The sequence below is a fragment of the Pan paniscus genome, chromosome 16 (assembly GCF_029289425.2).
Source record: "Pan paniscus chromosome 16, NHGRI_mPanPan1-v2.0_pri, whole genome shotgun sequence".
In the NCBI taxonomy this organism is placed as follows: Eukaryota; Metazoa; Chordata; class Mammalia; order Primates; family Hominidae; genus Pan; species Pan paniscus.
Window position 1 is genome coordinate 90,158,221 of NC_073265.2, and position 15,675 is coordinate 90,173,895.

Here is a 15,675-nt window from a genome sequence, read left to right on the forward strand (position 1 = left end):
AAAAAGATGAGACTTTGTCTTCCACATCAGACCCATCTCCCAAGGCAACCACTATTATGACTTCCTTATGTTGTCTTACATACATATTTTATACATGCACAAAAGCATATATATGAATATGTATTACTCCCGCCCTGCTTCTTTCCCTAAATAATTGCAAGCCCCATGTATTTACTTGTTTTTTACTGGAGATGTTTCACATCCACAAACATGCATAGAACGCATCTACCATTCCACTGACTATACAAATTCTGACTTACTTTACCAGGTATTTCTAGTAAAACTCTAAAACCTTAACATTTTTTACAAACTATGTGCCATCCTTGAATACACATTCTTTGACGTGCTTTTTCAATTATGGTAGAAACTGCCTTAACGCATAGCCTCACCGACAGCATGTTAAAACGCAAACCTTTTGACCTTTGCATTGCTATTTGGCTAACACTGGTACTTCGCTGTTATTTTAATCAGCAACTTTCTATTTAGCTCCACTGATTTTTCCATGTCTACCTGAATTAAGTACTAAACTGTTTCGAATACCATAGCCTTAATATATATTTTAATGTCCGGTAGGTTTAGTCTTTGTTCTGTTTCTCTGCAAAGAGATCATTAAAAAAAAAAAATGGACAGGCAATATTTTAGACTGCCTTAATGCCAGACTTCACAGCACAATATAGCTATTGCTCCTATTACACAAACATATTAAAATGGAATTTACTGCTTCCCCTTAAGAATATGGAACATAATTATTCATGTCACAATTTTAAATAGGAAAATTATGTAGTGATTAAATTTTTTTTTTAGAAAGAATCATGTTCATACAGTAGGCCAGGTATAATCACTTCTCAAAGAAACGGCTAAGATTTTACATTTGTAATATATCGCTTTCTGTGTAAATACCCCAGAAGGAAATAGTAACTGTATTTGGTTAGTGAGCCTCCTGGATTCAAGTCCATCAAGAACACATGAAAGTGGCCGTATCTGGGATTAGGGTCTTTGCAGCTGTCATCAAGTTGAGATCATACTGGATGAGGGTGGGTCCCAATCCAATGACCGATGTCCTTGTAGGAGGGAAACTGGACACAGACACAGGAAAATGCCATGCGAGGCAGGAACTGCAGTGACGCCACTACAAGACAAGGGACACCATGGCTGGCTGGCTGCCACCAGAAGCCAGAAAGGGGCAGGGTGGGATTCTTCTCCAGACCGTGAGGGCATTGCCCTGCTGAAGCCTGAGTTTGGATTCTGGCCTCCAAAACTATGAGGATAATTCCAGGTGTCTGAAGCTGCAGCACACGTGGCAAGTTGTTATGGCAGCCCTAGCTGAGGAACGCAATCACCACCCCCGATTTTGTGTCACTTAGAACTGCCATAAATCTCCAGTGGTATATAGCTATACTGAGTGACTTGTCACTTGATGTCTCTTTTTCAGTCACTAGGTTGCTTCCAATAAGGCAAAAAGTAAGAACTTGTCTAGAAAACCCAGCCGGGCACAGTGGCTCATGCCTGTAATCCCAGCACTTCGGGAGGGCGGACAGGCGGATCACTTGAGGTCAGGAGTTCAAGACCAGCCTGGCAACATGGTGAAACCCCCGTCTCTACTAAAAATACAAAAATTAGCTGGGCGTGGTGGCGGGCACCTGTAATTCCAGCTACTCGGGAGACTGAGGCAGGAGAATTGCTTGAACCCAGGAGGTGGAGGTAGCAGTGAGCCGAGTCACGCCACTGCACTCCGGCCTGAGCGACAGAATGATACTCTGTCTCAAAAAATAAAAAAAGAAAACCCTTTTGTGGTGATGATTTTATACTATTACCTCATTGAGACATAATTTATATTAAGGAAAAACCATACCTGGAAAATAAAATGTCAATGTTTTACAAAGTGTTCATAGTTTTATTACTTATCACCTCTATGTATTTTAACAACTTCAAAAGTGCAGTTGGATTATATGGGAAAAGATTTTTCTTTTGCAAACGGCAGATGGCATCTTGTAGTTCCTGGAAGCATTTTACTATTCTGTAAAATATTCCCACTTCAGAGACGACATCATTTGGGGCTACTTCACAATCAAAGGAGAAGGCAGTATCAAATTCTTTCAGAACCAGAGGCCTTGATGGAGGCTCAAGGCTAAATTCTTTTTTATCCCTGCTTGTCCCAGCTGCATCCTGAATCTCCTTAGTTGCTTGCTGGTGTAAAGATGTCTGTTTACTGTTAGCTAAACACTGGTCTGTGGATTCCACATCAGAATCATCAGAGCTGTCGTAATCTACCAGACTTTGAGAGGCCCGGGGGGAAGACAGACTAGAAGTACACATGGTGTGAGCCCCCTTGGACATCACAGCTTTCAGTGGTTCAGAGGGAGCATCGGAAGCCCAGGAGTGCCGAGCACACACATCTCTGTGACTATGAGGAGCAGTCAAACGATGGGGTATTGTTTGGTTGGTGCTTGGGTCTTGGACAAGTGAGGGGACACAGCCACAAATACTTATGTCATATTTAGATTCAGTTGCATCAAAGTTATTGCAAATGGTGAAAAAATTATCCCAGTCCTTTTGCAGTAATTTTAAATATCTAACAAAATATTCAAGAAAACAGGTTTCTGATGAAATCAAAAAGTCAAGAAGAACTGTGGAATCAAATCCTATATTTTTCAAGAAGAATAAGAAAATACAGTGAGGATTATAGCCATTTTCATGTGTGTGATGGTCCCACATTTCTTTTCCCTGAGTCAAGCTTTCAGTGGCTTCACATCCTCTGAAAATGAAGATAATGGAGAATGCAGATTAACGACCTTACAAAAATAAACAGTTTTACCAGATATAATTCACATACTATAAATTAACCTATTAGATTACTTTTAAATCTATGCATCACTTCTTAAAAGAAAAAATTTCAAAACCCATTCCCTTCCCCATAAGCTCCAAAGAAATCTGACTCAGTAAAGCAAAATCCACTGACTTTGGCAGTTCTAGTTTTTGTCTGCCCAATAGAAGTTATCTGTCGTTCTTTCTCTCGACATCAGAACTCCTCATTCTTATAGGTAACCAATTCCATGTGGTAAGATAATTCCTAAACCTCCTTCCTTACCCTCCTCAACAAGGGTGGGCATGTGACCCAGACTGACCAATCAGAGCACACCATGCTCCTGGCTACAGTGACTGGTTCTGACAAGGCTCTGTGACCCAAGTGGGTTAATCAGGTCTCCCCTGGGACTTTTGCTGGAGCTATGGAAGATTATAACTGTAAGGCTGAGTTACGCCTTGAACTGCTGGTGGCCATGCCTTGAGAATGAATTCAAAACTGTGAGACAGAGAAAAATTGACAAGTGATTGATGACATGATTGATTATAGTCCCTGTACATATAGTTATACCTGACTCCAACTTGACCCTTTAGAATTCCCAGTTATGAGCCAATAAATGCTGGCTTTTGCTCAAATTAGAGTTGGTTTCTATCATTTACAACCAAAAAAATCTTAACGAATACAACTACATCTGAAAAAAACTATCTATGTTGTAAGCACATGCCTCTCTGGACACACTGAACTGGATTCAGAAAGTGAGATACTCACACACAAAGTCAGTTTCATTCAGGGGTTTCCACTTCCTGAGGAGTAAGGAGCTAACTTTGAGTACAATTAAGATACACTCTTACAGGCATGTGCATTTTCAGACTGAACTTGTATTTGACCATTTTGAACCTAATTCAAATCACATGCAGGAATTTTGTGTTCTTGATTAGGACCTTTTGAAAATTGGCCCCAAACACTCAAGAGTCTAAGAGCAGCCATTGCCAGCAGTGTCATAATACAAGTAAGTACTGGCGGCACAACGCTGCACCACAGATCATTAGCAAGAAATCCCTTTCTCCCAGGCCAAGAAAGAAATGGAAATAAAGCAAATATGTGAGGGTTTTAATAAAGCAGAAGCAGAAACAGTGGAAAAGGTCATCGGTTATTAGCTTCATAACCAATTATAGATATTTGCCACAAGAAGATATTACCCCAAGTACAGCTATTTTAATAAAGCAGAGACAGTCAGTATAAATCATCAGTAACATAACTTAACCAATTTCAGACATTTGCCTCAAGAAGGTATCAGCCCAAATTCGACTGAAACGAAAATTCAGAACAGCTTCTTTGATTATTTCTAAGTTTGTATTCACCTTTACAAAGGCAAAGATCATCTTACTGAAGCTTAATACAAAAAAGTAAGTCTTAGGGGTGAAAAGAGGTCTTAAATGAACAACAATTAAGACTCAGAGAAGTGTACTGACTTACTGGAGACTAAATCAGAAGCCATGTTTTCAGATACCAATCTAGTTATACTACCTGAGAACTGCCCAGCCAGCCAGGTTTTCCTAGCGATGCAAATGCAATCTCCTTTTCATGTAAGTCAGGGTTAAAGAAAGGAACTGCCACAGGATGTTTTCCCCCAAATGATGAAAGTAAGCAACATGCCCAGCACATTCTCAGAAATGTTTTCTGCTTTCCTGACTTGTAGGCCGTTCAATAATTACTTTAAAATACACTAACCTGGTCAGTGTTAAGTAGATGCCCAGTGATGCCTTGGCAGCCTCCAGCATGTCATCGTCTTGTTCTATGAAAACCCGAGACAGCCATTTGCACGGATTGTGTAATTGCAGAGAGGGCTGAAGATGAGGCTTTAAGAAGGTCAGTAACTCAGACATGAACCTCTGTAAGTCAACTTCAAAAAATGAAAATTTCAAAGTGTAGGCAATAGTTTATGAATGAATGAATATCTTGCCTATATATAAACTCATAGTGTCTAAAGTACCTTAAGATGCAATTCTCCTAATTCACTTTCAAAAAGTCATCAGGAATCAGTTAGGAAGCATCTTTATTTGGCAAATGAGGACACTGAGGCTCAGGGAAAAAAAGTGACTCATTCCAGAGCATACATTTAAAATGTACAGCTACATCATCTATTTGCAACAACTGCCCAACAACTATCTCTTAGAAATAAAAGTTATGTAATTTCTTGCTAAAAGCAGATAAATAAATGAGCAGACAACTAAGATCACTTCATCGGATGCCAGAGCTGTCTGTCACTAGAGGCAAGAATGCAACCAAGCAAAAATAATTTTGTCTTCAAAATAACAGAGAGACATATTTTTTGTTTGTTTAAAGCATAGTAGTACTACTATTAAGCACAAAAATAAAAACGTTTTAGGTAGTTTGAACTACAATTTAAAGCTGAATTATATAACAGGTGCCATCTAGTGTTATAAATTAAAACTGCACAGAATTATAACTAATGTGTAGTTATTAAAAGCTAAATTATATCCAAAGCAATTCAGTGATGTCATTGCTCACAATTCAAACTTTTCACTGAATCTGTATGCTGCCTGTTTAGAGACATTTACTATGCATTTTTCTCAAGCAAAATGGAAGACTTTGAACTCCTGAGTTACTATTCTGGAAATTATATATGTAACAATTTCTTTGTCAATATAACTTCTCATATATTAGCTTTAATTCAATATCTAATTTTCGATAATCTACATTAGTAGAAACACTAATTGTATGAAGGATTAATATAAATGGGGTGGGGAAACAGAGGCGAGAGGATCACTTGAGCTCAAAACGTTGAGGCTGCAGTGAGACTGGGAGACAGAGCAAGACCCTGCCTCAAAATAAACAAACAGTAAACACAACAATAACAAGGAAATAATAACAAACAATAACAATAAACACATAAGTGGGAGTGAACATATTCTTCTTTAATCTCTCTTCTCCTCTCTCTCTCTCTCTCTCTCCCTGAAAGGATCTCCATCTGTTGCACCAGGACTGGAGTGCAGGTGTGCGATGGGTCACGGCTCACTGTAGCCTTGATCTCCCAGGCTGGGACCTCCCAGGTTGGGACAGGAGGAATAGCATGGGCCGAAGAGGGGTCAGGGCTGCAGTGGGCCATGGTCACGCACCTGCAGTTTAGATTAAAAAAAAAAAAAGAAGGATTAATATAAATAAAATGCTGTAAATATTTGAATATGAATTGATTTCCATCACTGACTTTGAGATGACTCAACAGCAACTTTTTTAAACCTAAATCATTCCTTATGCTTTACAAATTCATTGTAGGCACAAAAAGCTGACATGTTTCTTAAAGGTAAATCCAGTTCTTTTTTATTTTTTGGGAAATGTAGTAAGTTATAAACAGGATAACATACAGCTTAAATTACTGGAATTTAAACTAGTCCTGAGATTTGATAATTATGAATTACTGTATTAAGTAAATAATTACACACTGCATACAAAAGGAGTCTGGAGAATTACCTTTCATTTCACTTGCTGAAGAACAATTCTGAAACTTGATTTCTAAGGATTTCATTATAACTAAGCTTGCTGCTCTAAGGATCACATGATCTGGACTAGTGATATGTTCACATCCAGGTTGAACTTCATCGCCTCCAAAAAAGGAATGTTTTTCATAAACAGACAGTGTCTTCAACAACCCCGAATTCACAGCTTGCAAAACAGCATTAGCTAAAGCCAGCATGTCCACCGCTACATGATGGTCTGGCGGCATTAAGGCAGGCACAGATCCACGACAGAGGTCTTCACCCACTTTACAGAGAAGGCACTTTTTGAGGAATATGATGACCTTCCTTTTAACAAAAGCCTGAATAGGCCAGGTAATAACTTCTAGCATGCAAGATGGTTTCAAAAATAAAATCCTCTGGCAAGTGAAATGTAACTTCAGGTGGATTCTGGAGGCGATGAGAAGCTCAAGCAACTCCAGGAAACACATCAGGATGTTTACTATTTTAGAAGTATCCCGGCAGTTTTCAAAATGCTGAGACAATAAGGAATTGTAAAACACTTCAAAAATGGTGTCGAAATGAGTCAGGAACTGCTTTAGAATTTCTGCAATTATAAAAATAGGAATTATAAACAGGAAAAACAGTCTTCTTCAAACAATTTTACAATTCACTTTTTATAAATATCACTTTTTAAGATGAAAAAACAGATTTGGAATGTTTACCTCTAACATTAACAAATGAGGTTACATAGATTAATGGGTAAGAACCACGGTTAAAATTCATTTTATGGCCGGGTGTAGTGGCTCACAACTGTAATCCCAGCACTTCGGGAGGCCGATGCGGGTGGATCACTTGAGGTCAGGAGTTTGAGACCAGCCTGGCCAACATGGTAAAACCCTGTGTCTACTAAAAATACAGAAATTAGCTGGGTGTGGTGGTGAGCGCCTGTAATGCCAGCTACTAGGGAGGCTGAGGCAGAAGAATCACTTGAACTCGCAAGGCAGGGGTTGCAGTGAGCCAAGATCATGCCATTGCACTCCAGCCTGGGCAACAAAGCAAGACTTGTCTCAAAAAAACAAAACAAAACAAAACAAAAAAAATATTCATTTTACGAATATCAGTAACATCAAACAATGCAAGGGATTTGTGCTCATGAAAAGCTTTACTTTTTTCCTTATACTTTTTTTTCTTTTAAAACAGGTTATCCTCAATCAAAATATATTGGAAGAGACTGAGTTTTTCATTACTTTAAGACAGATCAGATGTTCCAAATTAAGTTTTGTTTCTCATTATAAATGCAACGCTCCCAGGAGCAAGATGACGATTGTTTATGGGGCCATGTAATCCATACCTGTTTTCTGTGAACATGAATCTTTAAAGATTTCTTTTATTATTGCTGTAAGAGTCCAGAGGCAGTATATTGCTTTATTACTCTCAGAGCATTCAGAAAGATTTTTCTGGCAAAAAGCAATCCAGGAATTACTTAAGGTTATCTACAAGTGAGAAAATAAAGAAAGCAGTTAAAATACAATATTTTCTTTACATAATACAACTGTATACAACATTGTTTACACATTTGGCCAAAAGAAGTATGATAATAAGTGGCAAACCGAGAAGGAACAGAAATATCCTAATATTATTTAAGTAAAAAAATCGAATATGCCACAGAAATAAAATAAAGGGATGGAGGAAGATCTACCAAGCAAATAGAAAACAAAAAAAGGCAGGGGTTGCAATCCTAGTCTCTGATAAAACAGACTTTAAACCAACAAAGATCAAAAGAGACAAAGAAGACCATTACATAATGGTAAAGGGATCAATTCAACAAGAAGAGCTAACTATCCTAAATATATATGCACCCAATACGGGAGCACCCAGATTCATAAAGCAACTCCTTAGAGACCTACAAAGAGACTTAGACTCCCACACAATAATAATGGGAGACTTTAACACCCCACTGTCAACATTAGACAGAACAACGAGACAGAAAGTTAACAAGGATATCCAGGAATTGAATTCAGCTCTGCACCAAGCAGACCTAATAGACATCTACAGAACTCTCCACCCCAAATCAACAGAATATACATTCTTCTCAGTACCACACCACACCTATTCCAAAATTGACCACATAGCACTCCTCAGCAAATGTAAAACAACAGAAATCACAACAAACTGTCTCTCAGACCACAGTGCAATCAAACTAGAACTCAGGATTAAGAAATTCACTCAAAACTGCTCAACTACATGGAAACTGAACAACCTGCTCCTGAATGACTACTGGGTACATAATGAAATGAAGGCAGAAATAAAGATGTTCTTTGAAACCAACGAGAACAAAGACACAACATACCAGAATCTCTGGGACACATTTAAAGCAGTATGTAGAGGGAAATTTATAGCACTAAATGCCCACAAGAGAAAGCAGTAAAGATCTAAAATTGACACCCTAACATCACAATTAAAAGAACTAGAGAAGCAAGAACAAACACATTCAAAAGCTAGCAGAAGGCAAGAAATAACTAAGTTCAGAGCAGAACTGAAGGAGACAGAGACACAAAAAACCCTTCAAAAAAATCAATGAATCCAGGAGCTGGTTTTTTGAAAAGACCAACAAAACTGATAGACCGTTAGCAAGACTAATAAAGAAGAAAAGAGAGAAGAATCAAATAGACGCAATAAAAAATGATAAAGGGAATATCACCACTGATTCCACAGAAATACAAACTACCATCAGAGAATACTATAAATACCTCTATGCAAATAAAGTAGAAAATCTAGAAGAAATGGATAAATTCCTGGACACATACACCCTCCCAAGACTAAACCAGGAAGAAGCTGAATCTCTTAATAGACCAATAATAGGCTCTGAAATTAAGGCAATAATAATAGCTTACCAACCAAAAAAAGCCCAGGACCAGATGGATTCACAGCCGAATTCTACCAGACGTACAAGGAGGAGCTGGTACCATTCCTTCTGAAACTATTCCAATCAACAGAAAAAGAGGGAATCCTCCCTAACTCATTTTATGAGGACAGCATCATCCTGATACGAAAGCCTGGCAGAGACACAACAAAAAAAGAGAATTTTAGACCAATATCCCTGATGAACATCGATAAGAAAATCCTCAGTAAAATACTGGCAAACCAAATCCGGCAGCACATCAAAAAGCTTATCCACCATGATCAAGTGGGCTTCATCCCTGGGATGCAAGGCTGGTTCAACATATGCAAATCAATAAATGTAATCCATCATATAAACAGAACCAAAGACAAAAACCACATGATTATCTCAATAGACGCAGAAAAGGCCTTTGACAAAATTCAACAGCCCTTCATGCTAAAAAACTCTCAATAAATTAGGTACTGATGGGACGTATCTAAAAATAATAAGAGCTATTTATGACAAACCCACAGCCAATATCATACTGAATGGGCAAAAAATGGAAGCATTCCCTTTGAAAACTGGCACAAGACAGGAATGCCCTCTCTCACCACTCCTATTCAACAGAGTGTTGGAAGTTCTGGCCAGGGCAATCAGGCAGGAGAAAGAAACAAAGGGTATTCAATTAGGAAAAGAGGAAGTCAAATTGTCCCTGTTTGCAGATGACATGATTGTATATCTAGAAAACCCCATTGTCTCAGCCCAAAATCTCCTTAAGCTGATAAGCAACTTCAGCAAAGTCTCAGGATACAAAATCAATGTGCAAAAATCACAAGCATTCTTATATACCAATAACAGACAAACAGCTAAATCATGAGTGAACTCCCATTCACAATTGCTTCAAAGAGAATAAAATACCTAGGAATCCAACTTACAAGGGGTGTGAAGGACCTCTTCAAGGAGAACTACAAACCACTGCTCAATGAAGTAAAAGAGGACACAAACAAATGGAAGAACATTCCATGCTCATGGATAGGAATAATCAATATTGTGAAAATGGCCATACTGCCCAAGGTAGTTTATAGATTCAATGCCATCTCCATCAAGCTACCAATGGCTTTCTTCACAGAATTGGAAAAAACTACTTTAAAGTTCATATGGAACCAAAAAAGAGCCTGCATTGCCAAGTCAATCCTAAGCCAAAAGAACAAAGCTGGAGGCATCACACTACCTGACTTCCAACTATACTACAAGGCTACAGTAACCAAAACAACATGGTACTGGTACCAAAACAGAGATACAGACCAATGGAACAGAACAGAGCCCTCAGAAATAATGCCACACATCTACAACCATCTGATCTTTGACAACCCTGACAAAAACAAGAAATGGGGAAAGGATTCCCTATTTAACAAATGGTGCTGGGAAAACTGGCTAGCCATATGTAAAAAGCTGAAACTGGATCTCTTCCTTACACCTTATACAAAAATTAATTCAAGATGGATTAAAGACTTAAATGTTAGACCTAAAACCATAAAAACCCTAGAAGAAAACCTAGGCAATACCATTCAGGACATAGGCATGGGCAAGGACTTCATGTCTAAAACACCAAAAGCAATGGCAACAAAAGACAAAATTGACAAAGGGGATCTAATTAAACTAAAGAGCTTCTGCACAGCAAAAGAAACTACCATCAGAGTGAACAGGCAACCTACAAAATGGGAGAAAATTTTTGCAATCTACTCATCTGACAAAGGGCTAATATCCAGAATCTACAAAGAACTCAAACAAATTTACAAGAAAAAAACAAACAACCCCATCAAAAAGTGGGCAAACGATATGAACAGACACTTCTCAAAAGAAGACATTTATGCAGCCAACAGACACATGAAAAAATGCTCATCATCACTGGCCATTAGAGAAATGCAAATCAAAACCACAATGAGATATCATCTCACACCAGTTAGAATGTCGATCATTAAAAAGTCAGGAAACAACAGGTGCTGGAGAGGATGTGGAAAAATAGGAACACTTTTACACTGTTGGTAGGACTGTAAACTAGTTCAACCAGCATGGAAGACAGTGTGGCGATTCCTCAGGTATCTAGAGCTAGAAATACCATTTGACCCAGCCATCCCATTACTTGGTATATACCCAAAGGACTATAAATCATGCTGCTATAAAGACACATGGACACGTATGTTTATTGCGGCACTACTCACAATAGCAAAGACTTGGAACCAACCCAAATGTCCGACAATGATAGACTGGATTAAGAAAATGTGGCACATATGCACCATGGAATACTATGCAGCCATAAAAAATGATGAGTTCATGTCCTTTGTAGGGACATGGAGGAAGCTGGAAACCACCATTCTCAGCAAGCTATCGCAAGAACAAAAAACCAAACACCGCATATTCTCACTCGTAGGTGGGAACTGAACAATGACAACACTTGAACACAGGAAGGGGAACATCACACACCAGGGCCTGTTGTGGGGTAGGGGAAGGGGGGAGGGATAGCATTAGGAGATATACCTAATGTAAATGACGAGTTAATGGGTGCAGCACACCAACATGGCACATGTATACATATGTAACAAACCTGCACGTTGTGCACATGTACCCTAGAACTTAAAGTATAATAAAAAATATATATATATAAAAATAAAAAAATAAAAATAAAAATGAGCCAGTGATAACCACAAAAAAAAAATTCTGGAAGCCAAATTACCATGTCTTGGTAAAAAGATATTTTACATAATTGATGTTCACTTCAAAATCTCCTCTTAGGTAGACTATAACAATTCAGATTACTACTGGATTCTAAGTTTCAAGAAAGCAAAGACTGTGGCCCCTTTACTTCAACATTTTATCTTTATACCTTTAACTTATTTTTTTTAATTACTGCACTAGCCAGAACTTCCACAGTAATGCTGAATAAAAATTATGACAGTAAAGAAAAAAAAAAAGAAAATAAAAATGAAAGATGAAAATGTTAGCAGTGTTATCTCTAAGTAGTGAATTTTTCATTTTAATTTGCTCTTTATACTTTGTCTATTTTCCAAATTTTCTACTGTAATATCACTTTTTATATTCAGAAAAAAGTTATTGAAAGAAGCAAGAGATTATAGTTGAAAAGTCAGTAGATATTTCGTTTATTAACTAATTCAGAGATAAGAGAAAAACTCAACTCTGAATTTATTTATACTGTTTTATATTATGCTGAGGACTGTTGTTAGAATTTACATTAAACCTGTGAAAATAGGCTTGTTCTCAACTGGTGGTTCCTAAATCTTTTTAGGGGGAAGGGGTCCACCTACTAGTTCGAGAATCTGCAGAAAGTTATGGACTCTGATGTGAAATTCACCTCTTAGGTTAAGAATCTGATTATGATTGACAACACATTTAAGACTCTAATCCTTGACACAAATCATCATATTCTATTCTTAAATTTTTATGGCTTTACATATGTTATTATGTGAGCAAATGTCTTATTAATACAAATATCTGAAGGGTAAAAATCAAATGTCAAAGAGCAATTTTAAAGAAACTATAAGAGAAACAGGTTAGGTGCCATGGCTCTCGTCTTTAATCCCAGCACTTTGGGAGGCTGAGGCAGGAGGATTGCTTGAGCCCAGAAGTTTGAGATCAGATTGGGCAACACAGTGAGACCTTGTCTCCACAAAACATTTAAATTTAAAAAAAAATTAAGACAGAGAAATAATAACATACTTTGATTACTTATCTTACCTTTTCTCTCAATTGGAAATATAGAAGCAATGCAAGGCACTGTGCAGCCATGTGAGATAACAATTTATCTGAATTTTGGAACATGCAGATCTAGAGAAAAACAAATATAATTAACCACTATTGCTGAATGTTCTTAAAACTTTATTTTAAATATCTACATCTTTAGAAAAACAAATGGCTTACTAATTTAGAATCGACTTTGGCTGATTCTAAGAGAATTTTAATTACATCTCTGTATTGCTCCTTTGCATGGAACTCGGTTTTGACAGACAATATCCGGGTTGTCATCACTTTGATCACTGTTAACTGAAGGAGCATTACTTCTCTGGAACCGCTCATCTGAGAGTTGGTCTTCAAACACACAGGTGCTACAGCAATGGGAGCCACACCAACAGAGATGGGCTGATGCCTGCCCTGGATACGACAGGTGTTTGCCCATTCTAAGGAGGTGGCTGTAGAGCAATCTTGATCTGAAACTGCTGGGTTGAGATAAAAGATGTAATCATGGCTGTCATTTTCAAGTGTGGCTCCAAGAAGTACCTTCTTGTATAACTCTTCTAAAACTTCACAGAAAACTTTCATTTTGACTTCCAAAATGTATCTTATAAGAAGGTTGACAACTCCAAGTTGTAAACATTAAATCTCAGAAGTGCAATGAATCTCTAAGACGTTTCTTCAGTGAAACCTAAAATAGGAAAAATAATTTAAAAATTCTAACTGCTATATGCTTATCACAAGAGAAAGCAACTGTTTCCACTTAATCACTAAGTCTCTCAAGTTAAAGGGGATGCTGACTGCTTAATTTCTAAAACGGAAAATTGTAACAGGAACATTATTTCAAGACCGTAACAATGAAATGTATGCTTTCCACACAGATTTGAGAGCATAAAATTAGGTTTAATTTTAACGCAGCAGAAACTTGAGCTTTCCTCTAACAGTTTTCAATGGCTATCAGGGTTTCTTAACTTTGGCACTATTCATATTTGGAGCCAGGTAACTTTGTAGTGGGGAGCTGTTTTGTGTATTGTAAGATGTTTGGCAGCATTCCTGACCTCTACCTTTTCTACATGCCCAAAGCACTTCCCACCTGACCTGCCAGATTTTGACAACCAAAAAATGTCTGCAGACATTGTCAAATGTCCCCTGGGGGACAAAATCACTCCAGTTGAGAACCACTGAGCTAATTCAAATTCATTAACCTTCACCTCCAATTTATAGATAAAAATTTAAAGTTAGACTGCCATATGGTCAAACTAGATTATGGCTATTGCCAATGAAATTCCAACTTCAAATGGATCAACATCAGAAGCAGCAAGTAGTTACTATAGAGGGAGTATGGCAAGGAAAAACTTAGGACTTTGGCATAGGCAAAAGAGATTACTGAATATCATGACAATGGAATGCTGGAGCCTCTGGGAACAATCTGACCCTGGGAAGGAGGGGGGTTTTGCTCCTTTCATTGCCTTTGAAATATTTCACACCTCAAATAATTCTTGTCCACAGATCTGTGAAGAACTGTCTGATAAAGAGGCAACCCTCTCCCCAGTGGGAAAAATCAGTTTTGCTTCCACCTGTAAACTCATTTTAACATTCCTTCACCCTACATAGTTCATGGTTTTCTTACTGCTCCTTTAAACAGGTTGTGCCTGGTTCTCTTAGTAATAAGGTAAATAAAATCTTTGATACTTGGTCATTTTATATGGGTTGTGATTTCACACTCTTGAAATTTACCCTTTAACAAAATTACAGACTTCTCTGCCCTGACCCGTTTATAGACACACTTCCCATCTTCAACTTCCAAAAGACTTCGGAAGTCTACCACTTACACTGGGTCTTCCATTTACAATATGGCCACTAGCCTAGTCTTGGTCTTACACTGGGTCTTCTGCCTACACTACGGCCCACCAGCCTAGTCTTGGTCTTACACTGGGTCTTCCATCTACACTATGGCCACTAGCCTAGTCTTGGTCTTACACTGGGTCTTCTGTCTACACTACGGCCCACCAGCCTAGTCTTGGTCCTACACTGGGTCTTCCGTCTACACTATGGCCCACTAGCCTAGTCTTGGTCTTACACTGGGTCTTCCATCTACACTATGGCCCACTAGCCTAGTCTTGGTCTTACACTGGGTCTTCCATCTACACTATGGCCCACTAGCCTAGTCTTGGTCTTACACTGGGTCTTCCGTCTACACTACAGCCCACTAGCCTAGTCTTGGTCTTATACTGGGTCTTCCATCTACAACATGGCCCACTAGCCTAGTCTTGGTCTTACACTGGGTCTTCCATCTACACTACGGCCCACTAGCCTAGTCTTGGTCTTAACATGGCCCACTAGCCTAGTCTTGGTCTTACACTGGATCTTCCATCTACACTATGGCCCACCAGCCTAGTCTTGGTCTTATACTGGGTCTTCCATCTACACTATGGCCCCCTAGCCTAGTCTTGGTCTTATACTGGGTCTTCCATCTACAACATGGCCCACTAGCCTAGTCTTGGTCTTACACTGGGTCTTCTGCCTACACTACGGCCCACCAGCCTAGTCTTGGTCTTACACTGGGTCTTCCATCTACACTATGGCCACTAGCCTAGTCTTGGTCTTACACTGGGTCTTCTGTCTACACTACGGCCCACCAGCCTAGTCTTGGTCCTACACTGGGTCTTCCGTCTACACTATGGCCCACTAGCCTAGTCTTGGTCTTACACTGGGTCTTCCATCTACACTATGGCCCACTAGCCTAGTCTTGGTCTTACACTGGG

General features: G+C 38.6%; 1 protein-coding gene across 6 annotated transcripts in view; it reads right to left on the reverse strand.

The window, feature by feature from the left end:
* Nucleotides 1–1,873: 1,873 nt before the first annotated feature.
* The window catches only part of LINS1 (lines homolog 1), a 34,627-nt gene continuing 20,825 nt past the window's right edge, over nucleotides 1,874–15,675 (reverse strand). For 5 of the 6 annotated variants that reach the window (XM_003828430.5, XM_055099022.2, XM_008953823.4 and 2 more), the window contains 6 exons: nucleotides 13,100–13,601; nucleotides 12,917–13,006; nucleotides 7,634–7,775; nucleotides 6,296–6,886; nucleotides 4,535–4,706; nucleotides 1,874–2,755 (listed from right to left, as the gene is read on the reverse strand). In XM_003828430.5, coding sequence (XP_003828478.4) covers nucleotides 1,876–2,755; nucleotides 4,535–4,706; nucleotides 6,296–6,886; nucleotides 7,634–7,775; nucleotides 12,917–13,006; nucleotides 13,100–13,498 — 2,274 coding nt within the window. In that variant the 5' untranslated portion in view covers nucleotides 13,499–13,601 and the 3' untranslated portion in view covers nucleotides 1,874–1,875. Of the gene's footprint in view, nucleotides 2,756–4,534; nucleotides 4,707–6,295; nucleotides 6,887–7,633; nucleotides 7,776–9,176; nucleotides 9,339–12,916; nucleotides 13,007–13,099; nucleotides 13,602–15,675 lie in introns of those variants that run through there. The other variant, XM_055099023.2, reaches the window with a different exon arrangement.